At 51.9% G+C, this 25386-nt stretch overlaps 1 protein-coding gene across 1 annotated transcript; it reads right to left on the reverse strand.

Moving 5' to 3' along the window:
• Positions 1-2886: 2886 nt before the first annotated feature.
• Positions 2887-18181, reverse strand: REEP4 (receptor accessory protein 4). The gene is made up of 8 exons (XM_084615008.1): positions 17472-18181; positions 10675-10747; positions 9901-9977; positions 9068-9188; positions 7372-7485; positions 6255-6387; positions 4638-4822; positions 2887-4375 (listed from the first exon to the last, which is right to left on the reverse strand). The coding sequence occupies exons 1-8, from the start codon at positions 18002-18004 to the stop codon at positions 4310-4312; spliced, it is 1302 nt and encodes a 433-aa protein (XP_084471134.1). The 5' UTR covers positions 18005-18181; the 3' UTR covers positions 2887-4309.
• Positions 18182-25386: the final 7205 nt, after the last annotated feature.

Raw genomic sequence — 25386 nt, forward strand, 5'->3', positions numbered from 1 at the left:
ACCTTCCCTTCCTCCCCTTTCCCCCAGCTGGCCTTCAAACACGCAGTGCAGGAGCTCTTTGCAGAGAGACAGGCCAGCTGGCGGCCCGGCGAGGAGACAGCTACTGCCACACAGTGGGATCCCACGCCTACTGCAGCAAGGGGTGCTCTTCCTCCTCAACCTCCCGATCAGATTCCTCGGGGGTGCGACTCTCCAAGGGGTCTTTGCAGGGATTTGGAAAAGTTAAACGTGTGTTTATGTCCAAGAGATGAGTAAGGACAAGGCAGAGCCGGCCCCTACCTTGTGCTCCAGCTGTACTGCCCGGCTTTTCAACCACCTCCTGCCACTCCTGGGCAAAGCAACTTCTCCCCAGCCAGGACTGGCATCACACGGCCCAGCCCAGTTGCTACCTGGATACACTCCAGGATCTGAAACCCTCCTGTGCCTGGAAGCCAGGCTCAGACTCAGCATCACCAAATGCTATCAGCGCTGAGGAGCCCAACTGTATCTCCCCAGCGATGCTCCTCCATCCCCCTGGCATGGCTCCTGGCAGGGGCAAAGGTGAACAGCCCGCCATCCCCCACCCGCCTCAGTGCAGAGCAGCGGTTCTGAGGCTGCACCTAGAGCATCTGATTTGCTGTACTCAAACCAAAAGTCACACACGACAGCTGAACGCCCTTTCCTCTCCTCCCTGTGCAGGCCCCAGCAGCCGCCGAGACTAGGCCCTCAGCCTGGGGGCTGCTCCCTCCCTTGCCCCTATCCATAGTCTGCCACAGATTTAGGAACAAGAAAGCTCACAACCTCAGGCTCCCATGTGGCACAGGAAGGAGATTCTCCAGCTCTGATCAACCCTGTGCTCCATGCAGCCCGGTCCCGCTTGCAGCCTTCAAGAGAAGGTGCAAGAAACCCTCGGTGGGACAATTATAAAATCAACTGCCCAGAAAGTGACTCCGGTCAGGAAGAAAGTCAGTGATCAGCTTGTGCCCTGAAGCAGGAAAGTTTTTGTTCTTCCTATTTCTGTAACCTGTCTACCATAGCTGAGGGCATTCTCCTTGATTACATAAGTGTCCAATCTTTTGACTGCTAAGATGGCCTGGAGCAACATAGCATGGGGCCATGAGTTCCACATGTTAATTGTGCAAAAAAAAAAAAAAAAAAAGTCTTTTATCAGTTTTAAATGTGTTACCTTTCAGTTTTATTAAATTTCCCCTTCATCTTGTGTTATGAAAGAATAAAGAGGAACAGCTGGTCTACCTTCCTCATTTCATTCATTATCTTACATACCTCTAGCCACCCAGTCCCTCTCATTCATACACTCTCTAAAGGAAACAGGCCTGGTCTTTCCATTCTTTCTCCATTTTTCTAGGGTGTTGGAAGTTTATTTTGTGTGCACTCCCCCCCGCCCCCCACTTCCTGCAGTGTTCTTTTGGAGGCAGACGGGACTACTCCAGCTGAGGGTGTACCGTTACTGAAAATCTCTCATGATAGGAGGTATTATTTTCTAGGCTATTCCTCATGCAGCCTAGCGTTTTGGTTGCCTTCCAGCGCTTGCTGCATTCTGCACTAGAGTCTTCACTGAGCGGTTCACAGTGACACAGGAAGCAAGCACGCAGGCAGAGTTCATTTAGAACCTAACAAAGTTATTCCCTCCAATGTTTACAATTTAATCCAGCAGCAGCAGGCTGCCCATTCACCTAACTTAGGGGGAGGGCTCTGAAGTTCCCCACTCTTGATTCGCCTAAATAATTGTGTCATTTTCACATTTTGCCTCCTCCTGGTTCATCCTCTTTTCCAGATCACCATTAGTACTCGTTTTATAGTAGCACCTAAGAGCCCCGATCACAAACCAGGGCCCTATGCGCTAGGCACTGTACAAACAGAACAAAGAGAAGATCTTACACATGCTTTAGACACCAGTGCTAGAGGGGAACGCTCTGCTCCCCCCCGTTGCCTTCTATTATACTAACAGTTAAGCATTTCTGCCTACTCTCTTTTCTATCATTAGCCACTTTCTCATGTAGGACAGTACTTTGCCTCTCAACTCCAGGACTATTTCGGTTCCTTAGCCAGCTCTTTTGAAGGACTTTGCCTAAGGCCCTTTGGAAGTCCAAAGAAGCAATTTCATCTGGTACTCCTTCACCCACTCCTTTGTGGACATGTTATAAAGACTACCTGTAGTACATTTTCCTATCTAGAAGCTGTGCTGTTTTGTAGCTATCACATCCATCTAGGAGTTTTATAGTCATCTCATCCCAGCTGCAGTAAGGATCACCAGCATAATTCCCAGCATTGGCCTCAACAACTCTTTTAAGATAACTACAACAGTTGCTGGCCCTGGGACACAGACGGTTCTACCCCAGGGACAAGGCACTGTTCTGAGATTCATCTCAGCTGGAACAGGAGCATTTGCTGCCCTACGTACAGTTTTCCACCCACCCTGCCTTTGCCCATGATGGTGGATTTGCTTGGATGACTTTTTAGACTAACATTTCATTCCCCAGCATAGCACCCTGTCTAAACAGCCAGCAGCATTTCAATCCCATGCAGGGTGCTCACTCGTGATTAGAAAGGGGGAGTGGAATGCCCACTCCTTGTATGGCTTTATCATGGGGAAACTGAGTCACCAAAAAAAAAAAATCTATACAAGGGGAATACCCACCTTATGGAGTTGGGAGAAAGCAGGTGCCTTTAAAACATTTCAGACCCTCTACTAGAAGGCATATGGGAAGAGTACAGCTGCATTAAAAATACTTCACTCTGGAGGCCCCGTCCTGGGTGCTGTACAGACACGGCGGCTGGGGTTGCTAACGGACCCCAACTCCAAGACCCTGAGCCTGCAGGCCACACTGCTGTGCTTTGTTCTTGAGAGGGGACAATTTTTGACTCAAAAGAAACTCCCACACCAGCTCATTTCACATGTTCATGTATTTAAATATACAAAACCTCTATACATGACAGTCTAACATAAAAGTCAGCTGAGGGTAAAGGACACAGAAGTGGAGCTACTGAGAAATCAGTCAGCCTGTTTTCAAGTAACAAGGATTTGAGGCAAGGCTATGGGAGGGTCTGATCCTTGAGGTGCAGTCAGGGGAGACAGGGGTGGCTACAGAAATCCATGGGGGGGGGCAGAGAGGTGACTGGCTCCCAGTGCTGTGTTCTGGGTCTAAAGCACATGGGTCTTTGGCACTTGAGGTCTTTAGTTTTGTGTAACTTAGAAGAGGAAGTTCTCACTGCACCACACCTCTGCCTTTCGATACCGCTGGGATGTTTAGAAGAGGTCACCAAGTAACTAAGGGAGGCTCTGGGCTGTTGTGTACGTTCCATTCAGAGGTGGATCATTTGATCCAAAACTGATCTCTGGAGAGCTGACCGCTCACAGAAGCACACAGCTTGCCTTAAAGCATCAGCCATTTCAGCCACAAACATGCTGTGGTTGACCCCCGAGAATAGAGGGACCGGAGAGGGTCACTCACATTCCATAAGGCAACTGCTAGTTACTCTACAGATAAATATCCCCCCAAACCTGTCCATCAGAGACTGAAGAGCAGGAGGATGTAATGCCCAGGACACAGCATGCCTGTGACCCTCCTGGGCATGGTCCAGGCTGCTACTCACCACAGCTCCTGACCCACAAGCAGGAGAGAAAGCAGTTCATCGCACCCACCCAGGGCGCTCAGGCACACCGGGCAGTGATGGACAGCAGAGAAACCTGAGTGAAACAAGAGCCTTCGCCCTACGGGAACAGTGCCAGGGATGCAAGACACACTCCAGGGCAGTCACAACTGCATGGGTCAGAGGGCGGACAGCAGGAGGAGGGGTCGGACGCACTGGAGCTGACCTGCAGCAGATGGGTGGAGGCATGGAGGGGGGGCCTTTCCCCTTGGGACAGTCACAGGGCACGTGCAGTAGCTCCATGGTCTAAAGTGCTGCTAACCCAGCCGCGGAGGAGCCAAGCTGGGGCCCAGCAGAACAGCGGGGGGGGGGGGGGGGTCGAGACAGAAGCCCACGTGCACAGAGTGCAGCAGGCCTGGTGCTGGGCTATTTACTCCCAGGGGGACGGGGAGCGTTGTGTAGAGGCAGCTCCTAGGGCAGAGAGAGCAGCAGGGTGTCGTCAGGAAGGTACTGGGACCTCTTGGGGAGGAGAGGGGGGACAAGATATTTACAGCGGGGTCTACAGGGACCCCCAGCCCCATTAGAAACAGCGATCTCCTCTGCCAGGTACGTAGCAGGAAGTGGCACGTGGCCCCACGGAGACAGGTGCCGCCCCTGGTGTGACAGCCAAATCACACCAGGTTAAGACTCCCGGTGAAGCCCAGCTCTTGCGGGTTAACTAACTGTCCTGATCCGGCTGCACTGCCTTCTTCCTCGCTCGGCCCCGCACCAGCCTGGAAGAGCCCTGCAGGGGAGAAGCAGCGAGTCAGGCCTCCTTTGCTGCACCCGCCCCACCAACGTCGCTCGTTAAGCTCCCCTCTCCCAAGGCGGCGCCGTGTGCGGAGCCGCCCCCCAAGCGGCCAGGGTGCCCTTCAGAAGCCAGGATGGTGGAAACAGAGGCTCCCACCTTCCCCCCTGCCCAAGGGCACAGCCCTCCCCAGCCTGTGGGTCTCCAGGACAGCGGGGCTGGTGCAGCAAGGCAGGACACAGCCTGCCCGAATCTTCACCTCTTTGACTTGGGGTCTCTTCTTCACGACACGCAGGCTCTGGCTCCTGGAGAGTGGTTTGGACAGCGTGAAGTCCCGGCTGCGGGGCAGAGCCTTGGGAGAGATCTGAGAGTCCGACCAACACTCCTCCTCCTCCGTGTCGCTCTCGCGCCCAGGCTGCCGGCCGGCCGAGGCAGTTCTGTAACCTTTTTTGGGGGAAGAGGAGAAAGCCCAGTGCTGGATCAGTGCATGGCACAGGAGTGGGAGCAGATTCCTGCTGCGGCCCTTGGCACATGCCCATCTCTTTAGAAGCTAAGTGCCACGCTGGCAAGAGGGCAGGCTTTGAACCCTCCACCTCCTTCACAATGTTCTCTAGCCACAGCTGCTAATTATCAGAGGCTGCTTCTGAACCAGGCTCACTCCAAGTCCCTCTCCCTGCCATGAGCACAGATGTGTAACTGGGGCTTTGGAAAGCCAAAGCCAGGGAGACAGGCAGAGAGCTCTGGTTGCTACGCTGAGCACTGGGCAGGAGGAGCCTTTCAGAGAGATTCCCCCTTTCCTCCCTCAACCTTCAGTTTGTGCCAATGTGATGTTGTTAAGAGCTGAGAGTTATCTAGCATGTCTCATCCCTAGATCTCAAAGCACTTTACAAAAGGAGGTCATTACCATTATCCCCATTTTACAGATGGGAAACGGAGGCACAGAGGTGCAGTGAATTGCCCCAGGTCATACAGCAGGCCAGCAGAACCAAGTCTCTGGGGTCCCAGTGCAGTGCTTTATCTACTAGACCACGCTGCCTTCCAGCAATGAGGCAATGGCTTTGCAATCAGGGCAATGCTGTCTCCCTTATAGGCTTCAGGTTTTGCTCTTCTCTAGCACCTTCCCGCAGAGCGCCACCGAGTGCTTTACCGACACCACTTAACCTGGCGAGCCATGCTCCAGGGGGGGAACTGAGGCTGGCGACACCAGGAGTGACTCACCCAGCACCGCCATGCCAGGAATAAAACCCTGTTTTCCCAGCTCAGTCCCAGGCCTCGCCCGGAGCCATCTGCCCTTCCTCTGCCCACCAGAGCTGCGCCCACGCCCCATACATGCAGCAAGCACATTCTGCACAGGAGCTGGTATGCCCCCTTCCAGCCAGCCACACCATTCTGACCAGCTCTCGAATCCCGCTCAGCCCAAATCCTGTACCCAGGGTCCACCTCCCACAAGGCTTTCTGTGTCGCACCTTCCCTCTCCCCAGTTCAGGAGATTGTGGAGGCCTGCCTGAGCCCCGACATTAGCAGCGTTACTGCAGGAGGGGAGTTTGGCCACAAACCCATCCTGCCTCCTCCTCCAAGTGTGGAGCAGCTCCCCTCCTGCCCAGACACGCTGCCCCTCCCCTCACCAGCCTGACCCCTCTGCCCCTTTGGAGGTGAAGCCTCGGACAGGACTTGGGGCAAGTTCCTCAGGAGAGTCCTGGCCCCATCCCCATCTCTCAGGGGCCAGGGAAGTCTCCCCGGCCCAGCCCTGGATCCGAAGGAGCTAGCCAGCACCCAGTGGGTTCCAGAGAGAACGGAGATGCACTTCTGTTAGAGCTTTTACAAACCCTAGATCCCCAGGACTTAGTCCCCTCCCCGCCACGCTCTCGCCCCTCACCTATCGGCCGCCTCCTCATCTCCTGATCCTCCAGGTACAAGGGGTCTTCGTAGTGCACGGGGGTGTCGTCAGGGATGGCGCGCAGGTCCTGCATGCTGAAGCTGCGCAGACGCCCGGCCAGGGCTCCCTGGCTCTGCCAAGCAAACAGGAGGCGGTGAGAGACCAGGTCAGAGACGCCTTGTGCCAAGGACACACCCCGGGCTGCAGGGGCAGCTCAGAGCACCTAGATCTGCTGCCGCAACTCAACACCCAGGTGAAGAGGGGCAAAGGGTTAGTCACACTGTGGCCAGGCCACTCCTGCCGAGAATGGAGCCTCGAGGGAAGCTTCATGCAAAGGACTGCCCTGTGGGGGCTAACACAGCTGGGAAAGTCCATAGCCCCAGTGGGTTGACATGTGGGGCCGCTGAATAGGGGTCAGGTTGGCATTTACCATGTAAATCACAGGCACTTAAGTGACACGTCTCACCTAGAGATCTCAAACTGCTTTACCAGGCGGGTGCCCGCTGGGTAGATAGGGACCTGGGCACAGAAGAGAGGGGACTTGCAGCAAGTCAGGAACAGAACCCAGGCCTGGGTGCTAGCCCCTTGGCAGCATGGCTTGCTTTGAAACACCTGGCTCCTGGGCAGCCAAGTCCGATTATTTCTTCGGATTTTTCCACTTGGTAGGAGGCACCTAAGCAGGATGTTACTTGCCTCTGACACTGGGGGTGGGGACGGTTATGGGAGAGCACAGTGTAATCCAGCTTAATAAGCACCTGGGTAAACAGGAAAAACAGGCAGAGCTGCATCTGCGTGAGAGGTGCAGAGAAGGGGCAGCACACAGGTCCAAGGGGAGCGGCCGCATTACCTCTGGAGGGACAGGAGCAGTGAGTTTCTGGCTAGACTGTGGGATTAAAGCTAACCTTAAAGCCGCAGTGAACTAACAGTAACCCGAGTATCCATCTAGAATGCTAGGGCTGTGAGCTGCCAGGATGCGTGGGTGCCACAGAGCAGCCCTAAGCACCCGGTCCACACCCTGGCGCAGTCTCTCCCACTGGCCTCTGCCAGCTCTGCTGGTTTCTACTGGGATGCTCCACGGCCACAAAAGCCTCCCAAATCACCCAGGGAGATCAGGTACCTTGGCCGCAGCTTGGACGGCAGCTGTGGCTGCGATGTTAAGGCTCTTCTTGCCGAAGTTCACCATGGTCTCGTAGCCGCGCTCCTTGGCCTGGGTGATGTATAGGTCGATTTCCTGCAGAGACATGTGATACTGAGCATTGCCAGGCCCAGGCCCAGCCCCGAGTCCCACCTTGGGAAGGAAGAGGAGGAATCAACCTGCTCCAAGACACAAGGGCACCAGGAACCCCACACAGCTGTGCCAGTGGAGAGGCCTGAGCCAATACCCACCTGGCCTTGGGAGCTCTGTACCCCTTAAACTCAACTGCAGAGCTACCCTGTTCCAGCCAGGGTCTCACCTCGCCAGCCTACCCTGGGCATTTCTTTGTTTGGGAGGAGTTACTGATCAACAGACTGAGCTATGAGCCTGGCGGGGCCATGTCTTACGCTCATACGGAGCTGGCTCCTTCCGAAGCAGGTGACAGAGATACAGAGTCCATGCAACTATATCTCTACACTGAGAACCCTGCAGGAATCCTGCACACAGCCCTGTTACTGCTTTCCCACCCACCCCCCTCGCTAAGTAGGGGCATTGCCAGCAGATCAATGGACGGGATCGTTCCCCTCTCTTCAACACTGGTGAGGCCTCATCTGGAGTACTGTGTCCAGTTTTGGGCCCCACACCACAAGAAGGATGTGGAAAAATTGGATAGAGTGCAGCGGAGGGCAACAAAAATGATTAGGGGTCTGGAACACATGAGTTATGAGGAGAGGCTGAGGGAACTGGGGATGTTTAGTCTACGGAAGAGAAGAATGAGGGGGGATTTGATAGCTGCTTTCAACTACCTGAAAGGGGGTTCCAAAGAGGATGGATCTAGACTATTCTCAGTGGTAGCAGATGACAGAACAAGGACTAATGGTCTCAAGTTGCAGTGAGGGAGATTTAGGTTGGATATTAGGAAAAACTTTTTCACTAGGAGGGTGGTGAAACACTGGAATGCGTTACCTAGGGAGGTGGTGGAATCTCCTTCCTTAGAAGTTTTTAAGGTCAGGCTTGACAAAGGCCTGGCTGGGATGATTTAGTTGGGGATCGGTCCTGCTTTGAGCAGGGGGTTGGACTAGATGACCTCCTGAGGTCCCTTCCAACCCTGATATTCTATGATTCTATGATATGGCTGGGGAGTTCAGGGTTAATGCAATGGCCCCCACCAAGGAACCAACCTTTAAATGGATTTAACGGGGGTTCAGCAGGTCAGGCGGAGGAGTATTGGCAGACCTACGTGTGGGAAGCCCAGGACTGGAACAACAGACAGTGCTACGGCAGAGGTTTTAGATAAAGACCAGAGGACTTTATATTTAAAAAGTTCTAGCTCAACCACAAGGTATGTGCTGGATGCAGGAAGTCCTGTGGGAGGTTCACTGGCCTGTACTATGCAGGAGGTCAGAGTAGATGGCCAGAATGACCGCTGCTGGCTTTTAAAAACAACACAACTCTCTGACTTGGCGGGGGCTCTGAATTGTAATAGTGAGGGGGACGCGGGTCAGGATTGAGGGGTGTTGGGAGAACAGGGTGGAGAAAGGCTTCGCAGCCTGCCTCCATTCTGATCAGCACGGCCAGCCAGCCCCTCACTTTAAGTGCTTACAATGCAGCTACCCTAGGGAGGGACGGCAGCTTTGCTGAACCCCAGAAGTGAGGCGAGAGCGTGGAGACCTGTTACCTTCTCTCTGCGGGACAGCGTGGGGTGCACAAACTTCCGGTAGAGCAGGCTGGCTCCCTTGGTGTAGGGGGAAAGCAGCCACACGACAAACGCCATCTTGATCTCATAGTAGAAGGGAAACCTGCCAGATGGAGAATGCAGCAGTGAGGGGGGTACCCGGGGCCCACAGAGCCCAACACCTCATACCTCTGCCCTTCACCCTCATGGCGAAATGGCTCAATGCAGAGCAACTGCACAGCTGCAACCCCCATTGCTCCTGTCCACCAAGAGGGGGAGTGGGGAATTTCAGAGAGCTTTCTGCTTCTGAACTGAAAGGATAGCTGCTCCCCACCCCCAGTCTGCACTCAGGCCCAGCGAGTCCCCCCCACCCCCAATCACATGGAGTGGGCGTGAAGGAAGAGGGTCAATCAATTCCACCTTGCTAAAGGAGGATAGGGGCTCGGCAGCCCACAAGGTGGTGGCAAACATGCAGGAGACCCAAATGGACGGACGGACAACTGGGATGGCATGGAGGAGGTTGTGCCTTCCCTTCCCCTGGGTGTGGGGCACTGGATCAGAGGGCACATGCAGACCCTGTGAGGCCACGTCCCAGGACAGCAACTAGGATATGGGTGGGCAGACAAGCAGCTGTGGGTAAGAGACAAGCCCTAAACCCAGCCCACCTCCCTACAGCGGATAGCTAGGCTCATGCATGCTCCATGTGACATCACTCTGAAGCATCAGTCCCTTGTACAGGATATGGCCCTGCAGCGGGCTCTGTGCGGTCCAGAGGGCCTCCTGCAGGGAAGCCACCCGCGCCCACCAGATAAGGGCCCTCAAGGCTGGTGCCTTACCAGGAAACGAACATATCCGTGAGGGTCTCCATAGCCATGAAGAGTGCAAACACAATCCAGTACATCATCCAGCGGACCTGCAGGGACAGGGGGAGCAGGTTATCCAGCACGGACTGTGACAGCCTTCCCCTTGCACATATCCACGCCAGCCTGCAGGGCTCAGAGCCAGCTGAGGGGAGGGACGGGCTGCCACCCAAGCCCTGGGGTAGCCCTACCTGCCCTTCACAAAGTGGGTAGGGCCCTTTGCCTGCTATTAGCCCTCGGGTCCAAGCCCCCAGACACATTTCCCCACCCCGTAGCGGTCAGAGGGCCACTCCGCTGCGGGAGGGGGCACGGCTTTTACAGCAGAATCACATACCAGCCCTTGAGTTTAAGGCCATGGGCATTTAATCCCTTTGGAAAGAACATGCCCCATGCTTTACACACACGAGTTCATCCTCGCTGCCCCAAAGGGTCAGCTCGGGTCACCATCCCCACAGCAGAGGTGGGAGACAGGCGCACAGAGTGGGGATCAGAGCCCAGGCACTCAGCCTCTCCACATGCAACCCTGCTCCCAGGAAACCAACCGTGCACGCCCACCACTGCCCTCCTGTGCCCAGCCTCAGGCGGGCAGGGAAATCAGCCCTGCTGCTTCCACGTCGGGCTCAATGCCCCCCAGGTAACCTGCCTCCCTGGTGTCTTCCCTAGTGTCACCTCCCCACTAGGTCCCCTATCCCTGGACACAATAACTCACAGAGGCCTCCCCAGCGCGGACTGCCCTCTCTTCATACTCACATATTCCCGGATGTTCTTGGTTTTCACGGCCTTGTAGGAGGCATAGGCTGGATAGAGCATCCCGAACACCAGCCTGTAACAGAGAGAAGGTGTGAGAAAGGCCGGCCACCACACATACAGCAGGGCCAGCAGCGAGAAGCAGCATTGCCTGGCTCTTCTCCGCAGCTTTGACTTCACGGCCTCCAGCACCATGCTGCCCCAGCGCCTCTGCCCAGGGAACGTTCACTCCTCTCCCTCTGGAGTGGCAATGAGAGGAGACGGGGCGGCAGCCGACTGGCAGCGAGAGAGATGAAGGGGGAAGGACTCGGTGGTGGTACCGGGAGGGAAGGTAGAGCCTGTATCCAGGCCAGCTCCCCGTGACACCCTCCCAAGCATCGCAGGCAGGCAGAGTGCCTGAACCCCGTGACAGATACCAGCCGAGCCGGTAATTAGCCAGAGCAGCACAACCACTGCAGAGCCTGCAGGCGATCCTGAGGGCTACACCCACTTCCCAGCGGGGAACAGCTATTAGCACTGACAGGTCAGGATACTCCACATCCTGCCCGCGCTCGCCTGGCCCACGCACACCAGCCCTCCCCAGGTCACCCCATTTCACAGACCCGTCATGGTAGTGATGCCAAAGCACCAAGCAGACAGGAGAGCTCAGGTAAATCCAGCGTGTCAGGCCACTGCCCTGACCGGGGCTGCAGGGTGTTCAGGATTTAAGCCCTGTTCTGAGCTGCTGGCAGGTTGTTCTGCAGCATGCTGCTACCTCTGCCACCCTTCTCCCTGGGTCATGTCCTGCCCCCTCCAAACACCCTTTAACAGGGAGTCTGATTTCAGGTCCTACTTCCCTGACATGCCCTAGAGTTTGGAGGCTGGAGCAGGAAGTGTCTCAGTCTCATCCACCAGGTCGTCCCTCTGGACTGCATTCTCCTCCCCGCTACCAGTCTGACTGACTGGCACCTGTGAGCACGGCTAGTTAACGTGCCTGGGGCTGCCACACCAGCCCCTGGTTACACAAGCCAAGCCAGTCCGACAGGCTGTTGCTAAATCACAGGATGGCGTCAGGCTGCACTTCCTCACCGGAACTGGTTCCCAACAAGTTCCAGCACACTGGGGGGGATGGGGGACAGGACGCACTGCTAGAGCCAGCCCATGGGGCAGGGCATGGCCCCCAGGGAACCTGGCCCCGCAGAGGGTACTCAGCCTTCCAGGCTGCATGCTGCCAGAAGTGCTGAAGCGGAGAGGGACATGGGGGAGCAGGGCACAGGGAAAGATGGGGTGCAGGGAGATGGAGGGCTCCTGTAATGCGGCAGCAGCGAGCAACGGTAGTGTCTGAGCAGGGCTGCAGACCCTCGTGGGCAGCATGAATCAGCCTGAGAGACCAGCACCAGCCAGCCCCCTCCAGCAGGAGCAGCACTTCTCCCAGTTATTCCCGCATGTCTCGTTCAGATGAAATTTGTTTTAAAAAACACACAGAAGATGTCATCCCGAACCCAGCCCCCGCTGCATCGCGTTCCTGGCGCCACTAACCAAACCCCCTGCACTCTCTTCCGAGACAACCTGAAGGCCAGAGATTCCTCCATATGATCAGCAGGAGTCCAGGCACATGCAGCCCCCCTGGTCAGCCCAACAGCTGAGAGGCAGCTGCATGGGCACCCCCATCCCACCTCAGCTCCTCTTGGGGAATTCCACGGGCACGTCTGGCCTCAACTGCTTCACCCAGATGGCACTGGAACTGCAGGGTGGGGTGGCTGAACTTAGCCTGACTCTTCTGTCCGGAGAGCCAGAGAGAGCAACAGAAGGGCTGGAAGCGTGCTGGGTTGCCATGGGGCTCCGAAGATTTAAAGTGCCATAAACGCAGATTGTTGGGATGCGTCAGGGTGACTGGGATTTCAGGTGTAATGGGCTATCGGGAGTCTGGTCTGCAGTACACTGCCAATACTGCCTTATTGGGCAGGTACCAGCCATTCATCTCTAGATCTCCCAGTACTTTAACAAACCAGGTTGGTAACATTGACCCCACCCCCCAATTTTATAGATGCGGAAACTGAGGCACAGGGGAGGTGAAGCGATTTGCCCAAGGTCATCCAGCAGGCCAGTGGCAGAGCTGAGAACAGAGCCCAAGTCTCCTGAGTCGTAGTCCAAAGCTCTGTTCGCTAGCATAAGGGCATATGAGCCCCAGCCCAAACCACTCTGCACGCACCCCATTTTGCTAGTCCAGCCAGAATGCACTGGCTTCTCCATGCCAACCCACCAGGATGGATATGCTTAGCTCTGAAAGCTCGGCTACCAGCCTCTTCTAGCTCCCAGCCAGAGAGGGACCCTTGCCTACACCGCCCAGGTAACCAAATATAAATACAGGCTGTTCCGCAGGTTTGCTCTCCTATGCTGGCTCCACAAAACCACGTCTGAGAACCTGGCTTTAGCCCTGGTAGAAGTGGAGGCCAGGAGGTGGCCCATGCTGGCAAGAAAAAAACATGTTACACAGGTCAGCCACAGCCCTACTTAAACACATTTACTCCTGCAGCCTATCCAGAGCTGCAGACCAGCCAGTCCGCACATACCTGTGCTCTGGATTGGACTGCCATCACATCACCTATGGCAGAGAGATGGGGAGGCCACAGTAAAACCGTCCCCCAGCCCTGCTTTGGGAAGTCACTGCACAGGCTACCTCCCCCTGGGGGCAAGTGATACTATATACAGCTGGGCCCAGCAGCTTTGATGCACAATGAGGCAGGTCATTAACAGGGAGGGCCCAAACCCACCAGCAATGGATCTTCAGGGCAGTGACACGCTCTCCTCTATCCCCACCCGCCCTGAACGTAGTGTTCTGGGAACACTACGGCCTCCCTCACCTTAAAGGGCAAACTCAGAGCTACCGGGCCCTCTGTTGTCTGTCCTTGCAGGGTCGCAGCCCACAGTGCCCGGGTTATACATTAACACGCAACCGTCACAAGGCTGTGAGCAGGAGAGCAAAACCACGCAGCATGGTAGTAGCCAAACGGCTTCCCCCACCGCTCAGGGAACTGCAGCTCCATGCCCCGGGTCTTGGTGGAGCACAGGCCACGCTAAACACAAGACAGCCTCCTCTATATGCCCAAGAGCCAATGTACCACTTGCTGCAGGGGTGCACAAGTTCTTCCCAGGGTCACTATTACTGTCTCCCAGGGTGGATAAAAAAAATCAATGATTTAAAAAAAATAAATAAAAAAAAATTATTTAAATCAGATTTTTTGATAAAATGCGTTTTGAGGAAAAACCCTATCTAAAGATAGTTTTAATTAAGATACATTATAGCTCAAAGATATCTCATCATGGAATAGGGATTATGCATTATAATTCTATAGTATGAGACAATATATTCACGTAATGTTTAAGAAAAGTTTTGTAAATGAGTTCCAATAATTCATGGATTAGGGGCCCAATCTTATGGGGATCCAGTGGCTTCTGTATAGATTATTTAGGTTAATCTTTCTATCTACCCAATGGGACTCATTGTTCAGTCTAGAAGATACCATCAGAGATGCTTAGTTTTGCAGTTCTCAAACTGTGGATTTGTGTCTCCAGAGATAACATGCTTGTTAACAGCAAAAATGTGTTAAATAAATAAATAATATAGAGAGGTGAGAAATAACAGACCTCAACCCTATTGTCCCTCTGCAAATTTGTGTACACAGAGTCAATCCCTTACCTCTCTCTAAAAGTGCAAAGTTTCAAAAAGTTCAATGAATAAAAGATTGTTGGGGGAGGAATAGATCTGGACAAGGAGAAGTATTCTGGAGATAAACATGAGAAGTGAGGGACAGGCAGTAGAAACAAAAGTGAACCTGTTTGAACAGCATATTCCAGAAGTCTTGAGGTCTTTCTGAATGTAGCCTTCATTGATTTGAGATCTACCATACCATTCTCTCACTAGAAGGGTAAACCTATAGCAGCAGCAGACCGTAAGAGAGACCCAGTTTGGGAATATTTTAATGAAGTTACTTTACCTGTGGGTAAGACAGGCATGTGTGCAAAATGCAAACAGCGCAACAAAGAAATGCAAGGCCTGGTTGTCCGAATGAAACATCATGAGACGTGTTCCTTCTCAGGAGGAAGCTGCGTTGAAGATGGTGAAAGGAACACGTCTGAACATGCAGGCTGGTAACAACCAACAAGAATGCACTTTTATGTAGAAATCCATGATTAAATCGAGTCTTCCCAACTAGAGATTTTAAATCAATTTGATTTAAATCAAATCCACCCTGCTGTCTCCTACGCAGGGGTTCACAGCCGCGGATGTAGCTGCCCCGGTCCCCCCTCCCCCCCCCCCCCAGTACAGCACGTCTCCACTGGGGGTTTGCCCTGGCAGAGCTATACTGGTGGCTAAAATCCCTAATGCAGACAAGGTCCTAGCCGCATTTTCCAAACCCTACCCTAGCGAGTGGCCCAACAGTTTGTGTTTTGGCAACTCCCCCCCGCCCCACCTCCGGTTTAATTCTCAGACACACCAGCATGTGGGTGCATCCCTAGCACACTGAAGCCCTAACCTGTGGCCTTTGAAGCCCTGATGGGAAGCTGGCACGTGACCCAGCTTGTGCAGTCTGACGCAAAATCACTTACCAGATGGGAAATTAACTGACTTGTCTGGGACATCCTGCCACACACAGACACAAGCACGTAGGGCTTTCGCTAGCCAGGAAGATTACGGGGTAATGCTACATAATGAGTGGCTGCTAAAGAACACTCCATTACTAACGAGATTCCTACCAGATTAGCTGGCACATCTGCCCAAATGCTAGGAGCCCCTGATGGGCGCTATGTGGAATGCCACAGCAAGTAAGGATACTTGCCCTTATTTTAGACAGCAGTGCCTGTCTGAAATAGCCATCACTTTTGGGTGGCTGCTGTCTGACTGGGCTAGGGGAGGGAGACCAGGGGCTGGGTAGAGATGAAAGGTGCCAAGTTGAAGGCAGACTCCACCAACTGGCTGTAACTCCAGGAGCTAAATATTTAGCAAGTCAGAACAGAGACCACAAATAAAAAGGCCAGTGTTTGGAAATACTCTGTCCCTGTTTCAACCTCTGACCCCTTCCTTGGGGTGCTACATATTAAGTGGCAATGAAAGAATTAGATTTGCTATTCGAATTTGAGACAAGTTCGGTTCTGCCCCCGCCACCCGAATAGACATTGTGTTGAACAGGTGTTTTGACTGTTAACACCAGCTGTTAAACAAACATTCTTTTCAACAAACAATTCTAGAACTACCTTTGCACCAGCCTTGAAATGGACTTCCAACAGCAGAGTCTGTGCTTCCTGGTCCCACTTTGCATCAGTTATTCGTATGTCCATAGCCTGCAGAGGTCCCAGCAGAGACTGGAGCCCCATTGGGCAAGGGGCTGCACACACACAGTGACAGTGTACTATCTACATAGATGGACACAGGGTGGGAGGGGAAATTGAGGTACAGACAAGCAAAGTGACTTGCCAAAGGTCACCCAGCAGCTCAATAGCAGAAGCAGGAATAGAACCCAAGTCTGAGTCCCAAGAACTGACAACTCAGAAGCCATTTCAAAGGGGGTCTCGGGAACCCAACAGGCACAGATGTCCACTAGCAGAGTGACAGAGAGAGATTGAGCCTATTGGGAATGCAGGAAAGCTGATGTCTGGCTTTCCCACATGCTGGCTAAAACACACAGGATACTCTGTGGGTAGCCCTCAAACCAAAATTCTTTCCCTGTAATATAGTTTATTTCAAGCCAGCCCTAGAGGTAAAGAAAAGGTAAGTGAGACATCTCAAACTGGGTCAGATAAAAGTCAAAGGTGACAAGCAGGGTAGGATCACACCTGTCAGGGATCATCTTAGGTTTTCTCGGTCCAACCTCAGCACAGGAGGATGGACTAGACTAGACGACCTCTCGAGATGCCTTTCAGTGCTACATTTCTAGGATTCTCTTATGGAGGTCTGACCCTCAGACCTGACAGGTTTCAGAGTAGCAGCCGTGTTAGTCTGTATTCGCAAAAAGAAAAGGAGTACTTGTGGCACCTTAGAGACTAACCAATTTATTTGAGCATGAGCTTTTGTGAGCTACAGCTCATTTCGATGAAGTGAGCTGTAGCTCACAAAAGCTCATGCTCAAATAAATTGGTTAGTCTCTAAGGTGCCACAAGTACTCCTTTCCTCAGATCTGAAACACTCAGTCAGCCAGAGGTCACAGATTCAAGTCCCAGCAGGTTCAACTCAGCCCATCTTCCTTCCAAGGCACCTGTACATACCGTCTACTCCAGGTGGGTCTCCTAGAGCAGTGTTTTCCAACAACCGACCGGTCCATGGACTGGCACCGGTCCCTGAGATCTCCCTGACACAGTTTAGGAAGGCAGGTATCAAAACAGTTGAGGAACGCTGTTCTAGAGGAAAACAGCCAGGAGTCCGGTGGCACCTTAAACACTTTAAGGTGCCACCAGACTCCTCGCTGTTTTTGTGGATACAAACTAACCCGGCGACCCCTCGGATGCTTGTTCTAGAGGAGATGCTGAATGACAGGAGCACTGCCCGGGGAACTTAAGAGACCCCCCCCTCCCACTTCTGTTACCAATAAATTGGGGGTTTGCTCCCCTGGCTGCCACCTCCACCGCCGGCAGCACCCCCCCCTTCCCACTGTACCCCCCTGCCAGCGGGGCATGGCTTCCTCACGGCCACCGAAACACGGCGCGACTCGACACACTCCCCCCAAACGCACGGGACCCGCAGCCAGGTTTGGGCAGAGGGCGAGCCCACCCCCCGCGCCCCCGGCCCCCGCGCCCCCGGCCCCCGCGCCGCGCCCCGCACTCACACGACCACGCGGCAGATGATCCAGGAGACCATGGCGCGCCGGCAAAGCGGGGCCCCGCCGGGCGCAGAGCAGCTGGCTCCTGCGGGGAGCGGAAGGCTGGGTGCAGCGGGGGAGGGGGCCACGGGGCGCCGGAGCGGGGCGCGATCTCGGCGGCGGAGCCTGGCAGAGGCGGCGCGGCTGGGCTCCGGGTGAGCTAATGCCCCAGGAATGCCTTGCGCGGGGCCCTGCTCGGCGGGTTTCTCGCGGCTGCCAGTTTCCTGCCGCTGACTTGCTCCCACTGGCCCCTGGCTAGCTCCGGCCTGGCCCTGGCATCCCCTGCTCCGGGCGCAGCGGGCAGCGGACTCCTTGCCCCGGGCTCTGCCGGCTGCGCACCCTGGGCTGGGCAGAGGAGGCTCTGGCGGCTGCCCTGGGGGGAGCGGGTCCGCAAGCCCCGACTGCTGATCCCTGCGCTGGCCCAAGCTGGCGGGGTGGGGGACGGGGCTGAGCGCCCCGCTGCCAGGCTCCTTCCTGCGGCGCCCAGGCGGGGTTTGCATGCAGTTGAATGTCGCAGGGTGCAGCCGGCCGCCCAACCCCAGGGCTGAGCCGGGCTGTGCACGCCCAGGGAGCCAGCAGGAAGCAGGCGAACGGCTGCTCCTTAAAGGGGCCTTGCTCTTAAAAGGGCCAGGGATGGCTCCCTCGGCCCGCAAGGGGCACTTTGCCTCCCGCAGCTGCTCCCGCTTCTGATCGAAGTCAGCCACGGACAGGGAACTCGGTGCCCCGCCCGCTGAACTGCTCACGTGGGGGCGAGCGCGGGGCCCCACGCTTTTTAAATAAATAAATTAAATAAAGTAAATATAGTAAACTCCATCTCATGCAAAACTCACCGAAACGGATGGACTTCCAAACACAGGCTGCTTTTGGAAACTTTGGCCTTTTTCTAAACCCAGTCTCATGGGGTGAAAGGCGACCTAGCAGTGCCAACACAGAGCTTTCAAAAACCCAGGGCCAGCCTCCACCCCCAAAATCATGAGATTTTAAAACAAGAATACATTTGGGGTTCTCTTTTGTTATCTTCTGGCTTTTGAGCATTAAGGGTGCACTTGGGTCACATTTGCAAGCCTTTCCCAGAAACCATAAGGGCTGAAAACTTATCTTTAAAAAAAATAAAGCTAAAATGTTCAGGTAACCACATGAATCCTGGAGCTGAGGCTTTAAGAAAACAGCAAAAATCATAAGACTAGAATTAAAATTGCCTCCAAGTGACAGAGAAATCACCCCATATAACAACAGATGTAACCAGGACCCCAACTCTCTGAGGCCTTGATTCAGCAAAGCACTTAAGTAAATGCTTAACAACTGTAACCAGATGCTTAAGTCCCAGTGAAGTCAACTAGCTTAAGTGGACTTCATTGGGACTTAAGTGTGTGCTCAAAGCTAAGCATTGGCTTAAAGGTTTTGCTGAGATTTCAATGCCTTGTGGCTTTAAGAATGGTGTGGGTTGTTGCTAGGCAACAACTGACAATTTTTAAAAAGCAGAGGCAGCTTAGTCTAGTAGCCAGAGCAGGACAGTGAGAATCAGGTAATCTAGGTTGCAATCCCAGTTCTGGCACTTACTCCCCAGGATACCTCATTTCACCCCTCTGTGCCTCAGTTTCCCCACTGATAAAATGCTGTAGCTATTTACCTACCTCCCTGTGTTGTGTTGCTTAATACATTCATATCTGTGAACTCTTGGGAAGTCCTCCCATGAACAGTGCCAAATAAAGAAACAAAGAGTTATTCATGAATCACTAATCACTATTATCCTGATAACACCATCCTGGCCACTATGGATGTAGAAGCCCTCTACACCAACATTCCACACAAAGATGGACTACAAGCCGTCAAGAACACTATCCCCGATAATGTCACGGCTAACCTGGTGGCTGAACTTTGTGACTTTGTCCTTACCCATAACTACTTCACATTTGGGGACAATGTATACCTTCAGATCAGCGGCACTGCTATGGGTACCCGCATGGCCCCACAGTATGCCAACATTTTTATGGCTGATTTAGAACAACGCTTCCTCAGCTCTCGTCCCCTAAAGCCCCTACTCTACTTGCGCTATATTGATGACATCTTCATCATCTGGACCCATGGAAAAGAAGCCCTTGAGGAATTCCACCATGATTTCAACAATTTCCATCCCACCACCAACCTCAGCCTGGTCCAGTCCACACAAGAGATCCACTTCCTGGACACTACAGTGCTAATAAACAATGGTCACATAAACACCACCCTATACCGGAAACCTACTGACCGCTATTCCTACCTGCATGCCTCCAGCTTTCACCCTGACCACACCACACGATCCATCGTCTACAGCCAAGCTCTGCGATACAACCGCATTTGCTCCAACCCCTCAGACAGAGACAAACACCTACAAGATCTCTGTCAAGCTTTCTTACAACTACAATACCCACCTGCAGAAGTAAAGAAACAGATTGATAGAGCCAGAAGAGTTCCCAGAAGTTACCTACTACAGGACAGGCCTAACAAAGAAAATAACAGAACGCCACTAGCCGTCACCTTCAGCCCCCAACTAAAACCCCTCCAACGCATTATTAAGGATCTACAACCTATCCTAAAGGATGACCCAACACTCTCACAAATCTTGGGAGACAGGCCAGTCCTTGCCTACAGACAGCCCCGCAACCTGAAGCAAATACTCACCAACAACCACATACCACACAACAGAACCACTAACCCAGGAACTTATCCTTGCAACAAAGCCCGTTGCCAACTGTGCCCACATATCTATTCAGGGGACACCATCACAGGGCCTAATAACATCAGCCACACTATCAGAGGCTCGTTCACCTGCACATCCACCAATGTGATATATGCCATCATGTGCCAGCAATGCCCCTCTGCCATGTACATTGGTCAAACTGGACAGTCTCTACGTAAAAGAATAAATGGACACAAATCAGATGTCAAGAATTATAACATTCATAAACCAGTCGGAGAACACTTCAATCTCTCTGGTCACGCGATCACAGACATGAAGGTCGCTATCTTAAAACAAAAAAACTTCAAATCCAGACTCCAGTGAGAAACTGCTGAATTGGAATTCATTTGCAAATTGGATACTATTAATTTAGGCTTAAATAGAGACTTGGAGTGGCTAAGTCATTATGCAAGGTAGCCTGTTTCCTCTTGTTTTTTCCTACCCCCCCCCCCAGATGTTCTGGTTTAACTTGGATTTTAACTTGAAGAGTGGTCAGTTTGGATGAGCTATTACCAGCAGGAGAGTGAGTTTGTGTGTGTATGGGGGTGGGGGGGATGTGAGAACCTGGATTTATGCAGGAAATAGCCCAGCTTGATTGTCATGCACATTGTGTAAAGAGTTGTCACTTTGGATGGGCTATCACCAGCAGGAGAGTGAATTTGTGTGGGGGGGTGGAGGGTGAGAAAACCTGGATTTGTGCTGGAAATCACTTTAGATAAGCTATTACCAGCAGGACAGTGGGGTGGGAATAGGTATTGTTTCATATTCTCTGTGTATATATAAAGCCTGCTGCAGTTTCCACGATATGCATCTGAGGAAGTGAGCTGTAGCTCACGAAAGCTTATGCTCTAATAAATTGGTTAGTCTCTAAGGTGCCACAAGTCCTCCTTTTCTTTTTGCGAATACAGACTAACACGGCTGTTACTCTGAAACCTAATCACTATTATGTACATGATGAAAATGGATCAGTGAAACATCCATGGATTTACCCTTCATTTGCCCTTCATTTGGAATTGTCTTCACCACAAATCCTTCTTTCTCAAAAGAATTTGTGTCTGCAAACAGGGATCTCAAAGTGCTTCACAAAGAGTGACAAACTAAGCCTCACAAAGTTAGGTAGGTAGGTAAATCGCTCTAAAAGACACACACTTGTTCAGCGACAAGTTTTTGGGCTAGATGCAGGAATTACTTGGTGAAATTTTCCAGCTTGTGTTACTCCTCAGACCGTCAGACTAGATGATCATAATGGTCCCTTCTGGCCTCAAAATCTACTCTGCCCATTTTACAGATAGGAAAATAGAGATATAGAGCAGAGAAGTGACTTGTCCAACATTACACAGTGAGTCAATAGGAATGCTGGGAACAGAACCCAGGTGTCCTGAATTCCAGCTTTTTACTGTGAGCTCTGAGGATCAAACTGCTGCTTGCCTTAAGAGCAATAGTTGGCTTTGACACAGTGCTTTATTCTTAATCTATTTATTGTGCCGGAAATTTATGATACGTTCGTGATGTAAATATCATTTCCATGGAAACCACCAGCGATGGCAAAAAACACATAGGATTCCACTTTCCCCACAGGCTAGGACAAAAGGAGACAGTTGCAGCCCTGTCCAGACTTCCCAAATGTCCCCATTTTGGAGCCACAGTTTCTATCTTTTGAGCAAAACATCTACAATTTTTCCACTCTGTCCCTCCAAAAAGTGTTCCGACTCCATTGTATCTGTCTCCAAAGGTCTCTATTCATAGCTTCCCAAAGTTGGCAGGTACTGCATGCCCCAACCTCCCACTGCTCCGTGAATAGTATCCCTGCAACAAAGATGTCTTTGTGAAGGGACCTTAACGGGATTTTAGGTCCTATTCACGCACGCTCCTGTGGTACTGCATACATAGGTGAAACTGATGAGACAGAAAAATGAAACAATAGCTCTAGTGTATGTACCTGAGCCATGAAACGTACAATGCTTTGGGTTTAATGCTCTAATCGTGTTGCTATGATCCCATGTTATTAGCCTCCCACTTCATGTACATAGAACTCAGCAACCCTCCCTCTGTTCCTTCAGATCCCTCCTTCCAACCCATTCCTTTTGTGAAGCCTTCCAGTAACTGGCCAAGATCCTCAGCTGGTGTAACTGGGGTAACTCTACTGACTTCATTGGAGCAACCTGAGGTTACACCAGCTGAGGATCTGTCCTGCAGTGTCTCTGTTCTATCGGCAGTGAACTCATGATGTCATATTAGTGTTAGAAAGCTAGGAAGTGGGGCACACCTGCAAAGCACATGCAAGCCCTGGGCTCTACAAACAATACATAACCTAAGATTAGGGACTCAGATTCATCCCTGGTGTAACAGTAAAGCCAATGGAGTTACACAAGGGGTGAATTTGACCTATGACCTTTATTTCAGAAGAGCCCCCTTTAATTTCCTCTATAAACCTAGTAAATCAGATGCCTAGCTGGCATAAATGACCATGCCTCCACAGAGCTTCTCCGGTTTGCACCAGCTGAGGGTCTAGCTCTGACTCTCTCTGTATGTGATAACAGGGCAATTACAACCCTATGACGTGCCAATGCCCCCCTGGTTTCAACAGAAAAGAGCTGGACCTAGAGTATTGTCAGCCCTCGGCTATGGAATTCCCTTCCTCCTGCTTCAACAGAGCCTAAATTTGCTGATCTATTGAACTTCTCTCTCTCTCTGTCTATAGTGCCTATGACCGTGGTATCCAAGAGCTGAAAAAGGGACCCCCAAAGAATTGTTCATAGTGGTCTTCATAGCAGATTATGCTTCCAGACAGGCTGCTAAGCCAATGTGATTTCCCAGGCCTTCGTTCCTCAGGGTTGGGGTTGAACAGGTGTGAGTGCACACAAAGGGGAGATTTGTGTTTGCAAGTCGTCGGGAAGGGCTTAGTATCGCTCTAGCAGAAATTTCCATAGGTGCTTTCCTAACAAATGATTTCAGCCTCCGTTGTAGATTGGAGCCCTCATGAAATGAAAGTGAAAAAAACAACTGATGACTCAGCAATTTGCCCTCATCTAACTCCAGTGGGCTAGAGCTGGACTGCACCGTGCTTTCCCCATTGTTATTTGCTGTGGTAGTCAAGACCCAAACAAGTCTCAAAGGTCACAAGTCTCTGACACACAAAAAACAAGGAAGGGAAATTGGCCCATTCACCACTTCTCAGAATGGAAAATCAATATTGATCCTTGTAAAAGCTCCAAGTGACACAGCCCATTTGGCTGGCACATTTTCCTCGAAGCCTCGGAACCCTTTGAGGATGAGGGCACGGTCACTGGATAGTTGGTTTCCATGGTGCCTCTGGGATGGTTGCTTGCCTGTTTCACTCCGAGTTCTTTGCTAATTGCTTCTGTGAACTACAAAAGGACTTCATGTGAAACAACAGCATCATGAGGCTGTGTGTAACCTGACAGGAAAGGTGCTTGACGCATGCACGCAAATAATCGGTGTGCGTGTTCCAGTGCCCAAAGGAAAGAAAACAAACCATGCAGGCTCTGACTGGTAAACACAAATTGCATTTTGGCAATGGCTTTCCGCAGTGCAACGTGAAAACAACACAAGACACAGAGGGCACAGAGCAGAAAAGAAGGTGCTTGAGGTTTACCAGGGCTGCTTTTGCAATGGGCCGTGGGAGATGCTGCCATTGGGCTGTGAAAAAGTCAAAAGTGCACCCAATGTATACTCTTTTTGTAGTGTTCGTACAGTGTGCGTATGTCCGTTGAGAGATGCATAGATACCTGTGAGCTACACAAGCAGGAGGAGGGATGGTCTTCTGGTTAAAACCCAGACCTGGGACTCAGTAGACCCAGTGTCGTCAAGTCTCACTATATTTGATGTTTGCCCCAGCTCCTGGAGTCATATGATTAGGTGAGAATTGCAGTTTTCATTAGAAATAAAAGCAAGTTTCTAACTCTATTGGTTGCAGAAAAATACCTGAAAACATGACCTGAGTGCGCCCTGAAAGCTCAGAAACCAGTACACAAAGAAAAAGAGCCAAAAGTGTATTGTTATTTTTTGAAATCTCATGATTTTTGAAGGCTTGGAGATGGAGATTCTGTAGATCTGAGTTGTACTCCTAGATCTACCATTGATTTTGCTGTCTGACCTTAAGGTCAGGCAGTCTTTCAAAGCCTATTAAAATCAATGCCCCCAATTCGGCAAAGCATGTGCTTAACTTTTAAGTGCATGGGATTTAAGTACAGGATTAAAATGAAGCACATGGTTAAATACTTTGCTGAACTGGGGAAAGCAATCCATGCCTCAGTTTCCCTCATGTAAAATGCAGATGATAATCCCTACAACACAGGGACATTGTGAAAATTCATTGACACATATAAAATGCATTGAGATCCTCCCCAAAAAGGGCAAAGGACTATTACATGCTCTGATGACTCTCTCACATGATCACAGGCTCCGATGAAACTTTGGTGCCTAGATACCGCAGTGATAGGAAAGACTGGTTGTGAGAACGAAGTTCCTGCCATTCAATCTCTGTGATGAATTGGTAGCTAATTTCCCTGGACCCTGCAATGTTTGGAAAACTCCCTTATCAAAATAATAGGACAGCATCTTGCGTTAACAGTCCCGCTCCCTGCAGTGTCAACATTGCAAATAATGGTGTATTGGCTCATGCCTGAAGGATCCTGCAGTACATTATTTTTGTAGAAGGGCTGTCACAAGTCCTTTTCTTAAATCCAAGGCCCAGCCAAACACCGACTGTGGTTATCTGCATGCTATGCAGGTGGCAACTTCTTTAATTGCAGGGGGACTGAGATTCCTCCCGGATGTAACCCTAAAGATAATGGAGTTATACCAGGGGTGAATTTGACCTATGAGCTTCGTGTCAGAAGCCTCCGCAGCAAGCAATTCCCTTTCCGCTTTCTGGGAAGCTGTGAGCGCAACTGATTGGTGCTATTCTTGTGAGTGGTTTTGAGTTGCAAACCTACATCATTTCACAGGCGATTTAAGGTAGATGCACACCTGGCGGGTGGGGATGGGAAGAGATGCAAACCTGGTGAAAGTTAATCCCTGGTGCAAATTGGACAGGCTGGTATTTCCAAATGGAGCTAAGGGAGCTGGTGTCCAACTTTCAGTGGGAGTCACTTGGGAAATTCCAGCCTTAATTTGCACAATGCTTGGGTTTGCAAATGG

Source organism: Lepidochelys olivacea (genome assembly GCF_965140295.1).
Source record: "Lepidochelys olivacea isolate rLepOli2 genome assembly, chromosome: 26".
NCBI lineage: Eukaryota > Metazoa > Chordata > Testudines > Cheloniidae > Lepidochelys > Lepidochelys olivacea.